The 19,324-nt window shown below is 47.5% G+C and overlaps 1 protein-coding gene across 1 annotated transcript in view; it reads left to right on the top strand.

The window, feature by feature from the left end:
• LOC129812071 (stAR-related lipid transfer protein 9-like) overlaps positions 1-19,324 on the top strand; it is a 62,950-nt gene that overhangs the window by 19,674 nt on the left and 23,952 nt on the right. The window contains exons 4-22 of the mRNA XM_055864012.1: positions 2,829-2,945; positions 3,190-3,222; positions 3,512-3,573; positions 3,709-3,821; positions 4,843-4,985; positions 5,106-5,173; positions 5,403-5,500; positions 5,935-6,012; positions 6,106-6,219; positions 6,455-6,552; positions 6,788-6,865; positions 7,028-7,105; positions 7,251-7,430; positions 8,283-8,334; positions 9,815-9,940; positions 10,128-10,210; positions 10,307-10,368; positions 14,190-14,407; positions 18,727-19,222. Coding sequence (XP_055719987.1) covers positions 2,829-2,945; positions 3,190-3,222; positions 3,512-3,573; positions 3,709-3,821; positions 4,843-4,985; positions 5,106-5,173; positions 5,403-5,500; positions 5,935-6,012; positions 6,106-6,219; positions 6,455-6,552; positions 6,788-6,865; positions 7,028-7,105; positions 7,251-7,430; positions 8,283-8,334; positions 9,815-9,940; positions 10,128-10,210; positions 10,307-10,368; positions 14,190-14,407; positions 18,727-19,222 — 2,297 coding nt within the window. The remainder of the gene's footprint in view (positions 1-2,828; positions 2,946-3,189; positions 3,223-3,511; positions 3,574-3,708; positions 3,822-4,842; positions 4,986-5,105; positions 5,174-5,402; positions 5,501-5,934; positions 6,013-6,105; positions 6,220-6,454; positions 6,553-6,787; positions 6,866-7,027; positions 7,106-7,250; positions 7,431-8,282; positions 8,335-9,814; positions 9,941-10,127; positions 10,211-10,306; positions 10,369-14,189; positions 14,408-18,726; positions 19,223-19,324) is intronic.

Here is a 19,324-nt window from a genome sequence, read left to right as displayed (position 1 = left end):
CAGGAGTGAGGGAGGAAGGGAGAGAGAGAGACAGAGTCCAGCGTAACGAATGGTATGGGGACAGGAGTGGCACGGCCCTTTGTGGTGTGGCTGGGGAACCCCTATTCAAGCGGCAGAGTTAAACGGGGGCATAGCTTGGTGTTCTGGATTCCACTGCACTACAGTCAGCATAACTTACAACCAAACACACAATGTACTAGTCTAGCTTCTTCAACAGGTGTCAGCCAAACACATCATGTAGACTAACTACAACAGCACAGCATTCGTAATGGCTGGTCATTTTTGCTAGCTCTGCTTATTGACTTTACACACAAACACACTGGATTTACCACTACTGCTCCCATAGCCTGGTCCCAGATCTGTCTGTGCTGCCTTGCCAGCTCCTATGTTCATCATGGTCATGATGGAGTTGACTATACAGCACAAACAGATCTGGGACCAGACTAGTGCTCCCGCCCTCTGTGCACTTATCAAACCAATAGGTCAGCGGTTCCCAACCTGTTCCGTCACGGGGGCCACCTCATCACTGTCAGAAGCTCCTGAGGACCACCATTCACGAGTCGAGGATTTTTTTAAACATAAAACATCTCGGAGGTCAAATTTAGTTCATTTTAGCAGTGAACTATTATTGTTATTATAAATATTTTGCATTGTCATAATACCATTTACACCCCCCACTGTTATTATTAGTGGGTTGAAACCCACTGCAATAGGTTTTGTTGTGCATTCCTTTGTAGGATGACAACAGCCTACCCAGTACCCTCTCTCTCTCTTACCGTTGAGGCATCCTCTGGGGACGTTGGTAGACTGTTACTGCCGTGAGGGTTTGCCTGTTAACACGTAGACACCTACACATGTCTTTATTGGGTTACTGGGTGCTGTAGTTTGACTGTTTCTATGTTGGCGTGTGGGGAAATAGCCATTAGATAAGACACAAGGCTACTGGTAGTAATTGCGTAACCAAACCTCAAATCTCACGTGTGTTGGCCTGCTGCTAGCTGTTAGGAGAGACAGGATGCATTGCAGTAGTGATGCTGTTGATTTTCGTCTGAGATACTTTGTGTTTGGTTGTTTCTGTGTTGGCCTGTGGTCAACGGCAGTTAAGACATAAAACTACTGGTGTCCTCTGTGCTGTTCTCCATGTGCTCTGTCTGTCTGGCTGACTGACTGACTGACTGGCTGACTGGCTGACTACACCTCTCTAGTCAATATTGACCCTCGTTACTGACGGAAACAAATGTTGAAATTGACCGCTTGGTTATTATGCGAATCTTATTGGAGGGTCTTTACGTGGTCTTTCATAAAATATTAAAAGGGGCATCCAGTCATCCAACCAAAACATCGTCCTGGTCGTTGAGGGCTTTATCCAACCAAAACATCGTCCTGGTCGTTGAGGGCTTTATCCAACCAAAACATCGTCCTGGTCGTTGAGGGCTTTATCCAACCAAAACATCATCCTGGTCATTGAGGGCTTTATCCAACCAAAACATCGTCCTGGTCGTTGATGGCTTTATCCAACCAAAACATTGTCCTGGTCGTTGAGGGCTTTATCCAACCAAAACATAGTCCTGGTCGTTGAGGGCTTTATCCAACTAAAACATTGTCCTGGTCGTTGAGGGCTTTATCCAACTAAAACATTGTCCTGGTCGTTGAGGGCTTTATCCAACTAAAACATTGTCCTGGTCGTTGAGGGCTTTATCCAACCAAAACATCATCCTGGTCGTTGAGGGCTTTATCCAGCCAAAACATTATCCTGGTCGTTGAGGGTTTTTTCCAACCAAAACATCATCCTGGTCGTTGAGGGCTTTATCCAACCAAAACATCATCCTGGTCGTTGAGGGCTTTATCCAAACAAAACGTCGTCCTGCTCTTTGTGTACATTTGAGGGCTTTTCTCTGGGTTTGTGTAACGCGTAGCTCCAGTAACGTATAGCTCCAGTTCTGTTGGTCGTTACGTTGGCTGAGAGCTTCTAAGGGAGGAGTAGAACTGTGTTGAAACCTGTGGGATCGTTTGTGCTGGGGGAGCAGTGCCGGAGCATTCCTCCCCTCACGCCGTCTCAATGTTCCCTAGACTCTCAGTGGGTCTGGGCCCCCTCCCTGATCCCGTGTGTTATGGTTATGAAGGAGAATGTGCTGTGTCTGGGGTCTGGCTCTGGATCAAGTTCCTGCTGCTGCTGGTGTGTTTACCTGGGTCTGGGCCTGCTGGCTGGGCTGCTGGGGGTCAAGCATGTCCTCAGGCCTGGGCGGCGGGTACTGCTTCAACCCCCTCTCTCTGATCTCTCCCTGGCCGAGGGGAGGAAGGAAAACAATGTGCCCATACTGGCTCTGTGGCTATAGGTATGGGACCTCCTCAGGAACACTGCGCTCTTAGCTCCACGCCTCTTTCGGGAGGTTTATTTTCCTGCTCGGCGACTCGCTTTCAACTCCCCCACCTATCCGCTCTGCCACCCAGCCTCCCGGCCCTCCTCCTAGCTCTAGCAGGGTTTTTGCTCTCAGTATTAGCTGACCTCCTGACTAGGTTCTCCTTAGCTACCTCCCTGGCTCGGCTTACTAGCCGAACACCTCTGCAGGAGAGCAAAAACCCGAGGCCACTGGCTGGGTTCCTCAGCGTTGTGTCTGGCTAGTCTGAACACAGCTATAGAAACACTCCGTGACACAATGTATCACACCGGGGACGCTATAACTGCTCCCGCCCCATACCTCCGCCCTTTAACTGTCGCCTTTACGCCTCGAATTTAAGAAAACACTGCTTGTCTGTTGTCTTCTTGTCACCCGACACTATGTCGTCTTTTCTTCCTACTAGTTGTGTGTTTGTGTGCTCTCCTGTAGGTGTTCCAGGACCTGGGGGTGTCGGTGCTGGCCGGGGCGTCAGAGGGCTACAACGTCTGTCTGTTTGCCTACGGGCAGACTGGCACTGGCAAGACCTACACCATGATGGGCACGCAGGTGAGGAAGGGTTATAACTGTCACATGGTAACACTTGACTTTAGGCAGGTATAATGCATTACGACGCACTTATAATGTGTCGTAAGGACGGTGTTACCTATCATATCATCTGGAAAATCCCTGTTGGCGTTCTCTGCTGTGTGTTGAAAGGAGGCACAGGGATTTGATTTGATTTGGAGGCACAGTGTCAATAAAGTGAATGACTCTTCTCTTTTCCTCCTTCGCGCTCTCCTCCTCCTCTCAGGACTCCATGGGCCTGACCCCCAGGATTTGTCAGGTAAGGAAACGGTCCCATAATTCAGTCGAGAGGGTCTCGTGAGGTAGTGTTCTGGCTTTTGACCTGTTCTACCTGTCTGGTATCTCCAGGACCTGTATAGTTGTCGTACCGTCGCCTCCTATGCACGCTGAACAAGGGCTCATACCCGAAATCTTCATGCGGCAATAAAAATATCTTCATTTAAGTTATTCACAGGAGCGCTGTACTATTTTTTGCTCTGTGGATTACATAAAACGATTCAGCACCAGATTGAGGGCTTTTGATTTGATTGTTGATCTTTTTTCTCCAGGGGCTGTTCAGATCTGACGCCACCTTCCCTGAAGGACAAAACTCCAGCAGGGTTGAGATCAGGTAAGAGGGGGCTGTGTGTTTGCCTACTTCTCCTTGAGTGATCGTCTGACTCCAGCTGTCAGTGAGTGCACATTGGTATCTAGGTGTCGTGTCACTTCCTTGTGACGGTGCATTTATACTCTCCTTCGCCCGCAGCTTCCTGGAGATCTATAATGAGCGTGTCCGTGACCTGCTGCGAGGCAGAGAGCAGAAGAAGAAAGCCTCCCTACGGGTTAGGGAGCACCCTGAGAAGGGACCCTACGTACAAGGTGAGGGGGCCGAACAAGTGTCTACTACATGAAGCAGCAGTGGATGGTAGATACAATACCCATTAAGTCCAAATTTACACCGATTCAATGTGTGGGGAGGAATGCGTTTGTGCAGGACAGGACTCACTTACCAACTCAGTGGATATGTTGTGTAGCTGTTATGAGCAGTATAAAGATAAAGGTTTGCATGCTTATTTTAGAGGTCAGTCTTAGTGGGATGTTGTGGTCCTCTTAGTCTTCTAGTCTTTTGTTCAGGACTCAACTTTGATTATTAACAGAGTTGCAATCCCGGCTTGAACCCAGGCTCTGCACTTTGCACTCTCTTTTTCTCTCCCTCCCTCCCTCGCTCTCTCTCTCTCTTCCTTTGCCTCTCTCGTTCTCTCTGCCTCTCTCTCTCTCTTTTTTACTCTCTCAATCTCTCTCGTTTTTCTCTCATCACTTCCCCTTCTCTCTCCCTCTCTCTCTTGCTCTCTGTCTCCCCTTCTTCCCTCTATTCCTTCAAGCCCAACATCCACTCATTGTCTGTATCAGGAGAACTCCCCGAGCATCACAGGAAGGGATGTCACTTCCTGGTGGCAGCAAGAAGCACATTGCTCTACTCTACACACAGACCACATTCTAATGTTTGGTTCTCCAGAGTCCCTCTCTCTTTCTCTATCTGGTTCCCCCAACCCCTTTACCACCATTGAGTCTCTTGGTCTAAGAAGCGTGCACAAATGATTTCCTCACCACTGACTTCTACGTTTACTGCGGAAACAGGAGGATGTTACGTCATCATTTGGGAAGTTAAAAGATGTTGGAGTGTTTTTTTTTGTGGCTGTGCGAGACACCAAACGTGATTCAGCTGAACCACACTGTAGTAATATAGTCCCTCATCACTTCCTAATCACACCTCACTGCCAACTCAGACAATGTTGTTCAATTTAACATTATTATTCTGTTTGATATGATTCTGCATATTTTCAGCTGGTATTGATAACTGCTTTCTGTCTGTCTGTCTGTTCGTCTGTCCTCTCCACAGACCTGTCCCAGCACGTAGTGTCTGACTACAAGCAGGCGGTGGAGCTATTGGAGGAGGGCATCGCCAACCGCATCACCGCGGCAACACACATCCACGATGCCAGCAGCAGATCCCATGCCATCTTCACCATCCAGTACACCCAGGTGAGGTCACAACCCGGCGTCAATCCCATCCCAGCACTCAGATCCACTCGCCCAGGTCACGACCCTGCCAATGCGTCAGTCACAGTAGTTAGTCCAGTCTGTTTATTCGTCCCCGTACAGGCTATTCTGGAGAATAACCTTCCCTCAGAGATCGTCAGCAAGATCCACCTGGTAGACCTGGCTGGCAGGTGAGTTTGTTGAGGAGGTTAGCCCTGCTTATTCCCAGATGCCTAATCATCCCACATACAGGTCTCAGTATCCGTGAGCAAGCTGCCTCCTAGTGGACCGCTTCTGCCATGACTGTGGGTTCACTGACCCATTTTATCCCGCGCTAGCTTTTCGCTAGGTACCATTTCCAGCGTTGCGTTTCTCTGGAATATGTGACGTTCAGTGTGTTGTTGTTGTGCTGCCTGACAGTGAGAGGGCAGACCCCCACTACTGCAGAGACCGACTCACTGAGGGATCCAACATCAACAAATCCCTGGTGACCCTGGGTATCGTCATCTCTGCTCTGGGTAAATATTAAACGGGACTTTCTATTGTTGAAGTACTGCCTTTTCTGTCTGAGTTCCACCATCTCCGTGTCAGAACCCACTTAGCTTACAGTACACAGATCAAGCTGTACATACATGCACATATTTAATTCATACAGGCTGATATTTGTAGATGATGTGCTCTACATACAGCAGTGTGCCTCACGTAGCTGACCCAGTTCCCTACTTCTGTTCAGTGAGACTACCCTACTCCTAACCCAATCCCCCCCCCCCCCTGTATCTCTCCCTGTCCTTGTCTCTTGTCCTTCCCTCTCATTGTCCCTGTCTCTGTCCCTATTTTTTGTCCCTGTCCTGTCTCTTTCTCTGTCTCTCTAACCTAACTCTCCCCTTGTCTCCCCTGTGTGCGTCTCTCTCCAATAAACATACAACTTGAACTGCGTCTGTCCCCTTTCCAGCCCAGAACTCCCAGATGTCCAGTAGTTGTCAGAGCATCAACAGCGTGGCCAGCGAGGGCGACGCCGGCAGCACTGTGGGCAGCCACACCAGCTCTCTGTCTGGGGGAGGTGGTGGAGGAGGAGGAGGAGGAGGAGGAGGAGGAGGAGGAGGAGGAGGAGGAGGAGGAGGAGGAGGAGGAGGAGGAGGAGGGAGAAGACACTGCTTCATCCCCTACAGGGACTCTGTCCTCACATGGCTCCTCAAAGACAGCCTGGGAGGAAACTCCAAGACCATCATGATCGCCAGTGAGTGAGGAATATTGGCATTGCATTGCACATTTGCGTCAATAGTGATCACATTTTTTGTTGTTGCACTTATGATTTCGTCATTTAGCAATGTAAGATGGGCAATCGTTTGTCTTTATCAGTGCTGTAGTATAGATAGTTGTTGCTGGATGAGTCCAGTCAGTGGTTGTAACGAGGGTATCGTAAGCGTTATTATCCCAACAATACATCTGACGCCCCTGCCTGTGTCTTGCAGCCGTGTCCCCGTCCTGCAGAAGCTACAACGAGACTCTCAGCACCCTGCGCTACGCTGCTCACGCCAGGAACATCGTCAACAAGCCGCGCGTCAACGAGGCGAGTGTTCTGAGCATTCTGTCGTACGCTGCCGCGACTTTTAGTCCACCACCTAGTGAACCTTGTCAAGAGGTTATGACCTCTTGACGTAACGACAGAGGTGTCGGACTGACAGTCGTAGGGACCTGGGTTTGAGTACCGGTTGGGGCTACAGTATTATTGGTGCCGTTTGCCTTGTGTTTGGTTGTGCTAGTGTCTTGAGTATCGTAAAGGATCATGTCTCGTCTCTCGACAGGATGCCAGTGTGAGGTTGATCAGAGAGCTACGTGAGGAGATTGACAGGCTGAAGAGCATGCTGCTCAGCTTCAAGATGGTACTGGTTCTACGGGATCGGGGTTTTCACTAGGAATTATAATCGCCTGCGCAGGCTGTGTTTTTTGGGGGGAAAAAACGATTTGAAGTTATTTCAATTCTAGGTTACTACTGCCTTTGTCTTGTAACATTGACCAAATTGTCTGTGGTAATTCCTTCACAGCAGCGGAATCCCAGTCCTTCTCTGAGCGATGAGCGAGACGGCAGTCTGTCTGACATGGTGTTACAGAACGAACTAAAGGTAGAGAGGCTCATCTCTCAGACTTTCCACCGGAACTGTGTACCTTCACTTTTAATAGTAAATATTAACACATGTTGTCCTTTTTATACAATCTGTGCTCCTGACTCTTCTCCGCTCTGCCTGACCCTAATCTTCCCTCCTCCAGGTGGATCAGCTGACTAAGGACTGGTCAGAGAGCTGGCGGGACAAGAAGGAGCTGTTGGAACAGTACAGTGTGGATATCAACACAGACCGGGCTGGTTTTCTCATCCACTCCCTGTTACCACACCTTATTACACTGGACCGGGATGTACTCAGCACCGGAGTCACCTTCTATCACCTCAGGGTATATATAATACACACCTTCGGATACTAACACACATATATCCTCATCCACGCCCTGGTACCACACCTTATTTCCCTGGACCGGAACGTACTCAGCACAAGGAGTCAGCTTCTTTCAGCTCACGGTACGAGCGTGCATATGCATGGACGCTGGCACACAAGCGCGCGCACAGACACGCACGCACACGCGCACAGACACACACACGCACACACACACGCACAGGCACACGCACCTACACACATCCACGGAACTCACATTCTACATGTACCTCTGCACAACTCTGTTCTTCTTTTGCTTCTTTCTCTGACTGAAATGTTTCTCTTTCTTTGTCGACTAGATTCTCCCTCCCTGTTCTTCCTTCTCTCTCTTTGTACTGCTCGATGTTTTAGATGAGGTGCGTTTTCACTCTGTCCCCTTTTCTCCCCCCATTGTGAGGCACGAGCTCTGGGGACCTACGCCCATCCTGATTCTGACAGCGACTAGAATGGCTTTAGGTCCGATCATTATACCACTTCCTGTATTTAAAGAGCTGAAACCACCTTGGAATCCATACTGTTCCTGTAGTGGGACTGTAGTTACATAAGCTAGCCTTTTTATCCCACAAGATAGCAAATGGTAAACAAATACTTGTTTCCCTGAAAGCTAGCCTAAGTGTAGGGCTCTGAGTTCCGTGCGAGTCATGCTTAGTGTAGTAGAACGTCATGTGGTAGTAATTTGATCTGTTATGAAATGTTTGTTTTAGGCACACCCAGCTGTGTGTTTGTTGACATGTTCCCCCCCCCCCCCCCCCCCCCCCCCACCCACTGTTTAAATCCTCTGTCATCCTGAACTCTTGACGACCCTCTGTTGTAGGAGGGGGTGACCACGATTGGACCTCAGGGCAAACTGGTTGAACCACAAATAGGTAGGCTGATGTCATATTGACATCTCCTGTGTTCTCTGTTTATTATCTGTCATATTGATAACTCATGTGTTCTCTGTTTATCTGTCATATTGATATCTCCTATGCTCTCGGTTTATTATCTGTCATATTTATATCTCCTATGTTCGCTGTTTATTATCTGTCATATTGATATCTCCTATGTTCTCTGTTTATTATCTGTCATATTGATATCTCCTGTGTTCTCTGTTTATTATCTGTCATATTGATATCTCCTATGTTCTCTGTTTATCTGTCATATTGATATGTCCTGTGTTCTCTGTTTATTATCTGTCATATTGATATCTCCTATGTTCTCTGTTTATTATCTGTCATATTGACATCTCCTATGTTCTCTGTTTATTATCTGTCATATTGATATCTCCTATGTTCTCTGTTTATTATCTGTCATATTGACATCTATGTTCTCTGTTTATCTGTCATATTGACATCTCCTATGTTCTCTGTTTATTATCTGTCATATTGATATCTCCTATGTTCTCTGTTTATTATCTGTCATATTGATATCTCCTATGTTCTCTGTTTATTATCTGTCATATTGATATCTCCTGTGTTCTCTGTTTATTATCTGTCATATTGATATCTCCTATGTTCTCTGTTTATTATCTGTCATATTGATATCTCCTATGTTCTCTGTTTATTATCTGTCATATTGACATCTCCTGTGTTCTCTGTTTATTATCTGTCATATTGATATCTCCTATGTTCTCTGTTTATTATCTGTCATATTGACATCTCCTGTGTTCTCTGTTTATTATCTGTCATATTGATATCTCCTATGTTCTCTGTTTATTATCTGTCATATTGATATCTCCTATGTTCTCTGTTTATTATCTGTCATATTGATATCTCCTGTGTTCTCTGTTTATTATCTGTCATATTGATATCTCCTGTGTTCTCTGTTTATTATCTGTCATATTGACATCTCCTGTGCTCTCGGTTTATTATCTGTCATATTGATATCTCCTATGTTCTCGGTTTATTATCTGTCATATTGATATCTCCTATGTTCTCTGTTTATTATCTGTCATATTGATATCTCCTGTGTTCTCTGTTTATTATCTGTCATATTGATATCTCCTGTGTTCTCTGTTTATTATCTGTCATATTGATATCTCCTATGTTCTCTGTTTTATTATCTGTCATATTGATATCTCCTATGTTCTCGGTTTATTATCTGTCATATTGATATCTCCTATGTTCTCAGTTTATTATCTGTCATATTGATATCTCCTGTGTTCTCTGTTTATTATCTGTCATATTGATATCTCCTATGTTCTCGGTTTATTATCTGTCATATTGATATCTCCTATGTTCTCTGTTTATTATCTGTCATATTGATATCTCCTACGTGAGTATTAGTTAGATCTCGTGCATGCAGTACATGTCATTTGCATCCTCAAATGTGTTTTGGAGTTCCTTAGTGTATGTCTTTCCCCTCCAGTCCTCCAGGGCGGCGCCACCTGTGAGATAGAAAACCAGTCTGGGGTGGTCACCCTGAGGCCGCTGCCAGGGAGTGTCTGCATGGTCAACGACAGGGAGGTGACAGAGCCCTGCAGACTGGCCCAAGGTAGGCCCTCACCTAGTTCTCAAACACTCTCTTCTGAATCCCCTGTCAAAGAGTTTCTGTCTTGTTACACTTCAGTTTACAGTAACAACAGTGCCAGAGTAAGCTGTGCAGCTAGGAGCGTGTAGAGTAGCACTTGGAGGCCCAACAACTGTGTACATTCTTTTGGTATATATCTCTCTGTCCTCAGGGTCAGTGATCACTATTGGAGGTGTTCACAAGTTCCGCTTCAACCATCCAGCAGAGGCTGCAGTCCTGAGGGAACGCAGACGGGTGGGTACTGCTGAGCATAAATATGATGATGATGATGATGATGATAGTGATGGTGGTGGGGGATGATGATACCTAACAACATCCTCCTCTTGACAGGCCAGTGAGGGTGCACTGAACTGCAGCTACAGTGACCTTCGATCCTCAACCTCCGACCCCAGGTAAACGAACACACACAAACTAACCAGCACCCACTGACCAGCACCCCCAAGCACAGGCCAGGAGCATCTCTGCAATACACTACACCAGGGGTGTCAAACTCATTTCGCATCGTGGGCCACATACGGCCTAGGGAGATGTCAAGTGGGCCGGACCATTAAAATTATACCATACTCTGCTATAAATAACCAAAATATCATGTCTTTCCTTTGTTTTGGTGTAAAGAAGCACAAGAACATTAGGAAAATATTGAAATTTAATTAACTATCCTTTTACAAAACATTTCATGAAACACCTCATATTTCCTTAGACAAATGTGCAATTTACTTTTATCATTCACAAATATGCATTGCAACTGATCCCACTGATTGTACAAAGGCACAAAACTTTAATTGGTACTGAAAAATATAGTAATGCACTTTAAGATTAAATGAGACTTTTAAAGAAAGGAATTTTTAAACCACTTACACATACGCATATAAAATCTAAATGTAATCCCTGCGTACACCTTACAAACTAAGGAGAGTGATTTTAAATGTGTAATGAAGAAAGTGTTCGCCTGTCCTGTAAATCTGTAAACTTCATACATGAAACATACATACACATACAATACATACTGAAAATTTATGGAGTTGTATGAACAGTAGAATTCCATCACACAACTTTTGTTTTGAAGCTGCTGACTAACATTAAAGTGCACATTTTTTAAATCACCACAGTAAGGATTCATCTTCACAGAGCTGTATTCTTTCAATGCAAACAGTATCTAAGGCAGCATTTTAAAGGTGTTAGTCTAGTCTGGACTTGTATTTGTTCCTGAAACTTGGCATCTTTTGGCCTGTACAAGTGCATCAACACCAGGTGTCATGTCCTGACTAGCTGTCACTTTCAGAATGTCATTTAAGTGCTTGTTTGTGAGCCTTGAACGCATTTTTGTTTTATTGATATTCATCACTGAGAAAATTTGTTCACAAAGGTAGGTTGTCCCAAACATGCACAAAATTTTAGCAGCCAGGGCTGTTAATTTGGGGTACCCTGGTAGTAGATACTGATAAAATCTGTCCAGACCTACAGAGGCAAATTTGCCCTTCAAATCTGCATCACACTGCAAATCAATTATCTCTAGCTGAATTTCGACCGGCAGATCAGAAGCTTTAACTGTGAAAGGTGAGCGAAAAACTGAAAATTCTGTCTCAAGTTCACCAAATACCTGAAAACGTTTCTCAAACTCCCGCAGTAGTCCTGCAATTTTGTCTTTGTACCGTTTCATGTCCGCATCAGGTCTGGTCACACACACATCTCTCAGACAGGGGAAATGAGCAGGGTTGCCATTTGCCAGTTGCATCTCCCACAAAGTCAGCTTCAACTTAAATGCATGTATGTTGTCAGAAAACTGTGTGACAACTTTTTTGCGACCTTGCAACATTTTGTTCAGATTGTTCAAGTGTTTAGTAATATCAACCAAGAATGCAAGGTCCCGTAGCCATTCCTGAGATTGTAATTCCAACACCGGTTTTCCTTTTTTCTCCATGAACTGTCCGATTTCCTCTCGTAGATCAAAGAAATGCCTCAGCACAGCGCCTCGGCTTAACCATCTCACTTCAGTGTGGTATGGCAGGCTGTGGGTAATGTTGCTGTCGCTGAGAAGTTTGTCAAACTGACGATGGTTCAGACCTCTGGACCGGATGAAATTTACAGTGCGAACAACCACCTCCATGACGTGGTCCATTTTCAGCGACTTGCAACACAATGCCTCCTGGTGCAAAATACAGTGAAATGTCCAGAAACGATCTCCTCCATTAAGGGCTTGTACTTTGTCTTTGAACTTTGTCGCGACACCTGCTTTCTTTCCGACCATGGATGGCGCGCCGTCTGTAGCCAGGCTGACAGCGCGGGACCAGTCCACTCCAACTCTGTCCAATGCAGCAACGACAGAGCCGAAAATGTCCTCGGCTGTTGTGGTGTCCATCATTGGCACCAACTCAAGAAACTCTTCAGTAACAGTCAATGTCTCATCAACTCCTCGAATAAATATGGCCAGTTGGGCCACGTCTGTGATGTCAGTGCTCTCGTCAATTGCCACGGAAAATGCAATAAATGACTTGACTCTCTGTTTCAATTGACTGTCTAAATCTGCCGATAGTTCCGAAATCCTCTCTGCTATAGTATTCCTCGTCAGGCTAATATTGGCAAAAGCTTGTCGCTTCTCGGGACATACAAGTTCAGCCGCCTTCATCATGCATCGTTTAACAAAGTCACCGTCGGAATACGGCTTCGATGCTAATGCTATTTCGCTAGCAATTAGGTAGCTGGCTTTTACCGCTGCTTCACTGACTTCTCGGCTCTGGATGAAAGTTGACTGCTGTTTCCTCAGACCCGCCAGCAATTCGTTAATCTTATCTCTTCTCAGTTGTCCTTGCAAGCCGTCATATTTTTCGCTGTGATGAGTCTCGTAGTGGCGTCGAATATTATATTCCTTCAATACCAAAACTTGTTGCAAACACACCAAGCACGAAGGTTTTCCGTGCATCTCTGTAAATAAATAGGACGTGGTCCATTTTTCTTTGAAAATTCTACACTCCTTATCTACTTTTCTCCGTTTGGATAACGACATTTTGGCTAATGAGGGTGTAGCGGAGAGGTAGAGACCAAGGTATTAACAACGTCGTAACAAGCAGCAGATGGCGCATTGATACCGTCTGCTGTTTTCAGTCTGTCTCAGTGATGCGGCTTGTCTTCTACTCTGATGGAAAGAGTGCGCCCCTTAGCGGATAATCCATGAATTGCAGCGAATTAAAAATATTAATTCCATGTCTTTTATGCATTTTTTCCACTTTCAAATTATCCTGCGGGCCTGATCGAACCTCCTTGGGGGCCGGTTCCGGCCCGCGGGCCGTATGTTTGACACCCCTGCACTACACTATGTGCTGAAAGGATTCTGCTGAGCTCTCATAGTAGACTCACGGAATACATCTTTTCTATGTATTTTATGTAGTACAACCTACCGCTGGTACAACGGATAAATGTCTAGTAATGCTTCATTGATGTTTCTGTGTACAGAACGATAGAGAGAGAGAGAGTACATAGACGTGACATAGACTGACCAGGTGAATCCAGGTGAAAGCTATGATCCCTTATTGATGTCACTTGTTAAATCCACTTCAATCAGTGTAGATGAAGGGGAGGAGACAGGTTAAAGAAGGATTTTTAAGCCTTGAGACAATTGAGACATGGATTGTGTATGTGTGCCATTCAAAGGGTGAATGGGCAAGACAAAAGATTGAAGTGCCTTTGAACGGGGTATGGTAGTACAGTAGGTGCCAGGCGCACCGGTTTGAGTCAAGAACTGCAACGCTGCTGGGTTTTTCACGCTCAAACAGTTTCCTGTATGTATCAAGAATGGTCCAATTAACACAACTGTGGGAAGCATTGGAGTCAACATGGGCCAATTTTTTTCTCAGTGTCTTGGTGGAATCATAGCTTGTTGTTTACAGACAAGGCTGGGTCGTTGCTTGGTTACAGGAGAGACGCTGCATTAAACTCTAACAACATTAGCTCTCATTAAAACTGCTTAGGCAAGGAGCCAGAGGTCTCGGTGTTTTAGGGATCTCTGTCCTTAACGAAATCTTTACTGCGCTGAGGTAAAATGATTGTTGTAGAACATCTTTGAACAGATTACTGAAAATGTGTAGGCTTGATGAAGATTTTTTTTTCAACTATCTCTATTCCATTTGAATGAATTCTGCTTTTATTTGGTATTTGGTCGTGTCTGTGTTCTGGCCCTACTTCTCTCTTATTTTGTATTTATGTCTTATGTGAACAGGCTTGGAGGAGAGGTGGTCCCGGGACAGACCGGGTACTGTGTGGCTGAAGGAGAGGATCCAGCCAGCAAGCAGCAGTGTGTAGAGGACCAGGTGAAGTACGTGGAGGAGCGACGGGGGTACGTGGAGTGTTTACGCCAGGAGATCCAGACTGAACAGAGACGGGCTGAGAGAGATCTGGAGAGCGAACAGGCCCATCTGAGACAACAGCACATTGACAGTGAGTAGCACACCTTCGTCAAGTCACCCAGTGCCCAGTACAATACATAACTGACGGTACACTTTGAGAGAATAGCTTGAATGTGGATTTTATGTGTCTCTCAGTAGAGACATGTTTGGATAAATTAGAGATGTAAAGAGAAATAGATAGATGTTTTGCATTTTGTCACAGAACATTCTACACTCCTCTACGTATTTAGTTGGACAGTGAAGCTTGGACTTTTTATTTGACTCTAGCATAGCATTAAGAGCGTTCGGCTAGTAACCGAAACGTCGCTGGTTCGAATCCCCGAGCCGGCAAGGTGGAAAAATCTGGCGTTCTGCCCCTTGAGCAAGGCAGTTAATCCCCAACAACAACTGTTCCCCGGGCGCCGATGACGTCGATTAAGGCAGCCACCTGCACATCTCTGATTCAGAGGGGTTGGGTTAAATGCGGAAGACACATTTTGGTTGAATGCATTCCTAAATTCCTAAATGTTTCATATTTGAAGATCAAATGTTTTAGTTTCTGAACACTTCTACATTAATTTGGATGCTACCATGATTACGGATAATCTTGAATGAATTGTGAATAATGATGAGTGAGAAAGGCTTTTAAATATCATACCCCCCCCCCACCCCCCCCCAAAAATGCTAATATTGGTTATGGTGAGACGTTAGCTTGTCTTGGGGGTAGGATATTTATGCCTCTTAACTTTCTCACTCCTCATTATTCATGATTCATTCATGATTATCCATAATCACGGTAGCATCCACATTAATGTAGAAGTGTTCAGAAACATCTTCTATTCTTATTTACAATAAAAGTGACTCCAAAATGACATAATAGATGATTTACCAGTAATGTATATTGGGCACAACATAATGTGAAACACAACAAAAACAAACTGCAAATGCATCCAACATCTTTGTAGAGTCACAAGCTTGATGTAGGCATTGTGTTAGGAATATTGGGACCAAATACTCAACTTTTGACTACTTTAATACACATACTGTAAAGGCAGTCAATGTTGTTCTCCCCCTTAGACGAGAAGGAGCATGGATAGGACCAAGATGCGGATTGAGGGAAATAAGCCATCTTTTAATGAAGAACAGCAAACAAGACACTACAAACTACAAAACAACAAACTAACAAACCTTCAACCGTCCTGTGTGGCCCAAACACTGACACAGGAACAAACACCCACAAAACACCAGTGAAACCCTGGCTGCCTTTGTATGACTCTCAATTAGAGACAAACAATACACACCTGTCTCTAATTGAGAATCATACCAGGCCGAACACAAAACCCCACATAGAAATACAAACATAGACAAACCCACCCAACTCACGCCCTGACCAACTAAAATGAATACAAAACAAAGAAAAACAGGTCAGGAACGTGACAGAACCCCCCCCTTAAGGTGCGAACTCCGGGCGCACCAGCACAAAGTCTAGGGGAGGGTCTGGGTGGGCGTCTGTCCACGGTGGCGGCTCTGGCGGTGGACGAGGTCCCCACCCCACCATAATCAATCCCCGCTTCTTTATCCCCCTCCCAATGACCACCCTCCCACTAACCCCACCTAAATGAAGGGGCAGCACCGGGACAAGGGGCAGCACCGGGACAAGGGGCAGCACCGGGACAAGGGGCAGCACCGGGACAAGGGGCAGCACCGGGACAAGGGGCAGCACCGGGACAAGGGGCAGCACCGGGACAAGGGGCAGCACCGGGACAAGGGGCAGCACCGGGACAAGGGGCAGCACCGGGATAAGGGGCGGCAGGTCCTGGCTGAGGGACTCCGGCAGGTCCTGGCTGAGGGACTCCGGCAGGTCCGGGCTGAGGGACTCCGGCAGGTCCGGGCTGAGGGACTCCGGCAGGTCCGGGCTGAGTGGCAGCTCCGGACTGTAGGGCAGCTCCGGACTGTAGGGCAGCTCCGGACTGTAGGGCAGCTCCGGACTGTAGGGCAGCTCCGGACTGTAGGGCAGCTCCGGACTGTAGGGCAGCTCCGGACTGTAGGGCAGCTCCTGACTGTAGGGCAGCTCCTGACTGTAGGGCAGCTCCTGACTGGCGGACGTCTCTGGCAGCTCCTGACTGGCGGGCGTCTCTGGCAGCTCCTGACTGGCGGGCGTCTCTGGCAGCTCCTGACTGGCGGGCGTCTCTGGCAGCTCCTGACTGGCGGGCGTCTCTGGCAGCTCCTGACTGACGGACGGCTCTACTGGCTCGGGACAGACGGGCGGCTCTAATGGCTCGTGGCAGACGGCTGACTCAGACGGCGCTGGGCAGACAGATGGCTCAGACGGCGCTGGGCAGACAGATGGCTCAGACGGCGCTGGGCAGACAGATGGCTCAGACGGCGCTGGGCAGACAGATGGCTCAGACGGCGCTGGGCAGACAGATGGCTCAGACGGCGCTGGGCAGACAGATGGCTCAGACGGCGCTGGGCAGACAGATGGCTCAGACGGCGCTGGGCAGACAGATGGCTCAGACGGCGCTGGGCAGACAGATGGCTCAGACGGCGCTGGGCAGACGGGCCGTTCAGGCACCGCTGGGCAGACGGCAGACTCTGGCCGGCTGAGACGCACTATAGGCCTGGTGCGTGGTACCGGAACTGGAGGTACCGGGCTGAGGGCACGCACCTCAGGGCGAGTGCGGGGAACAGGAACAGGGCACACTGGACTCTCATGGCGCACTCTAGGCCTGGTGCGTGGTACCGGAACTGGAGGTACCGGGCTGAGGGCACGCACCTCAGGGCGAGTGCGGGGAGAAGGAACAGTGCGTCCAGGGCTCTGGAGACGCACAGGAGGCTTGGTGCGTGGTGCCGGAACTGGAGGCACCGGGCTGGAGACACGCACCATAGGGAGAGTACGTGGAAGAGGAACAGGGCTCTGGAGATGCATTGGAAGCCTGGTGCGTGGTGTAGGCACTGGTGGTACTGAGCTGGGGTGGGAAGGTGGCGCCGGATATACCGGACCGTGAAGGAGGACACGTGCTCTTGAGCACCGAGCCTCCCCAACCTTACCAGGTTGAATGGACCCCGTAGCCCTGCCAGTGCGGCGAGGTGGAATAGCCCGCACTGGGCTATGCAGGCGAACCGGGGACACCACCTGTAAGGCTGGTGCCATGTACGCCGGCCCGAGGAGACGTACTGGAGGCCAGATACGTTGGGCCGGCTTCATGGCATCCGGCTCGATGCCCAACCTAGCCCTCCCAGTGCGGCAAGGTGGAATAGCCCGCACTGGGCTAAGCACGCGTACTAGGGACACCGTGCGCTTCACCGCATAACACGGTGTCTGACCAGTACGACGCCCTCTTACTCCACGGCAAGCCCGGGGAGTTGGCTCAGGTATCCAACCCGGCTTCGCCACACTCCCCTTTAGCCCCCCCCCAAGAAATTCTTGGGTGAGCCTCTCGGGCTTCCAGCCTCTCATACGTGCTGCCTCCTCAATCCACCGCTCCTGGGCTGTGGCTGCCTTCTTCACCTCCCGAGAGCGGCGATTCTCTCCAACCTTTCCCCAGGGTCCCTTTCCGTCCATGATCTCCCAAGACCATTCCTCCTGTGTCCAGTGCCTTAGTTCTTTCTCTCTCTCCTCAATCCGCTTGGTCCTGTTGTGGTGGGTGTTTCTGTAAAGGCAGTCAATGTTGTTCTCCCCCTTAGACGAGAAGGAGCATGGATAGGACCAAGATGCGGATTGAGGGAAATAAGCCATCTTTTAATGAAGAACAGCAAACAAGACACTACAAACTACAAAACAACAAACTAACAAACCTTCAACCGTCCTGTGTGGCCCAAACACTGACACAGGAACAAACACCCACAAAACACCAGTGAAACCCTGGCTGCCTTTGTATGACTCTCAATTAGAGACAAACAATACACACCTGTCTCTAATTGAGAATCATACCAGGCCGAACACAAAACCCCACATAGAAATACAAACATAGACAAACCCACCCAACTCACGCCCTGACCAACTAAAATGAATACAAAACAAAGGAAAACAGGTCAGGAACGTGACACATACCTGGGTAAAAAAAAATGTCAAAATACTTATGACACCTTCAAATGTGGGAAATAGATACATAAATGCTTTCATTTCTAAATGGTAAATCAGACATGTATGAAAATAAACCTTCAATAAAAAGTGACATTCTGTACTGTCGCCTCATCCGAAACATATGATTCAAAAAATGCTAAAGAATGGAGCCAAATTAAAAGTTTTAGCTTCACTGTCCAAATAAATTCATACGGGAGTGTATCTGACAAATATGTTGTTAAAGTTTGTATGTGCAGATAGTGCTTATTTAATTCATGCATGTCATTTGTTTCCTCTGTCTACAGTCCAGCAGTGGATTCTGCAGGAGAAGCAGCGTCTGGCAGCTATAACGTTAGAGGAAAGAGGAACTCAGGAGTTTGGTGTACAGACTGATCCGATTCCATCTCCCATCCTAGACAGCCTGCTAACGGAAGGTTCGGGAGGTTCTGAGGAAGGTTGTGGTCAAACAGTGGCCCCTCCCTCTGAAGTTGTTCTAAACAGGAAGAAGGTTGTTCAGGAGGAGCTGTTACGACATCACGCCTTGCGGCGCGCCGAGAGCCGATTTCGACGCAAAAGACTTCACTACCAGCTGGAGAGGATCGCTCGCAAGCGCCATCTACTAGAGGCTAAGAGGGAACTGCAGTGGCTGGAGAAGGCCCTGCCACCAGGTCTAGAGAGCCCTGCTTCCCCTGAACTAGGGTCCTCCTCAAGTTCCAGAGGACGTCAACCTGTCTTGCGCAGGCATTCTTTCTCATCAGACCTTCTGTCCCGATTGTACCCCCAAAACACCCCGATCTTCAGGTCAGTATTCAGTATGAAGTCTCTCATAAATATATCTATTCAAGCCAATATTTGACTAGTATAAAGGAATTACACAGGCATGGTGTAAAGGATAATGTATTT

Source organism: Salvelinus fontinalis, chromosome 15 (assembly GCF_029448725.1).
Source record: "Salvelinus fontinalis isolate EN_2023a chromosome 15, ASM2944872v1, whole genome shotgun sequence".
Classification (NCBI taxonomy): domain Eukaryota; kingdom Metazoa; phylum Chordata; class Actinopteri; order Salmoniformes; family Salmonidae; genus Salvelinus; species Salvelinus fontinalis.
Note: the sequence above shows the minus strand (reverse complement) of the source record. Positions and strands in the feature narration are given on the sequence as shown.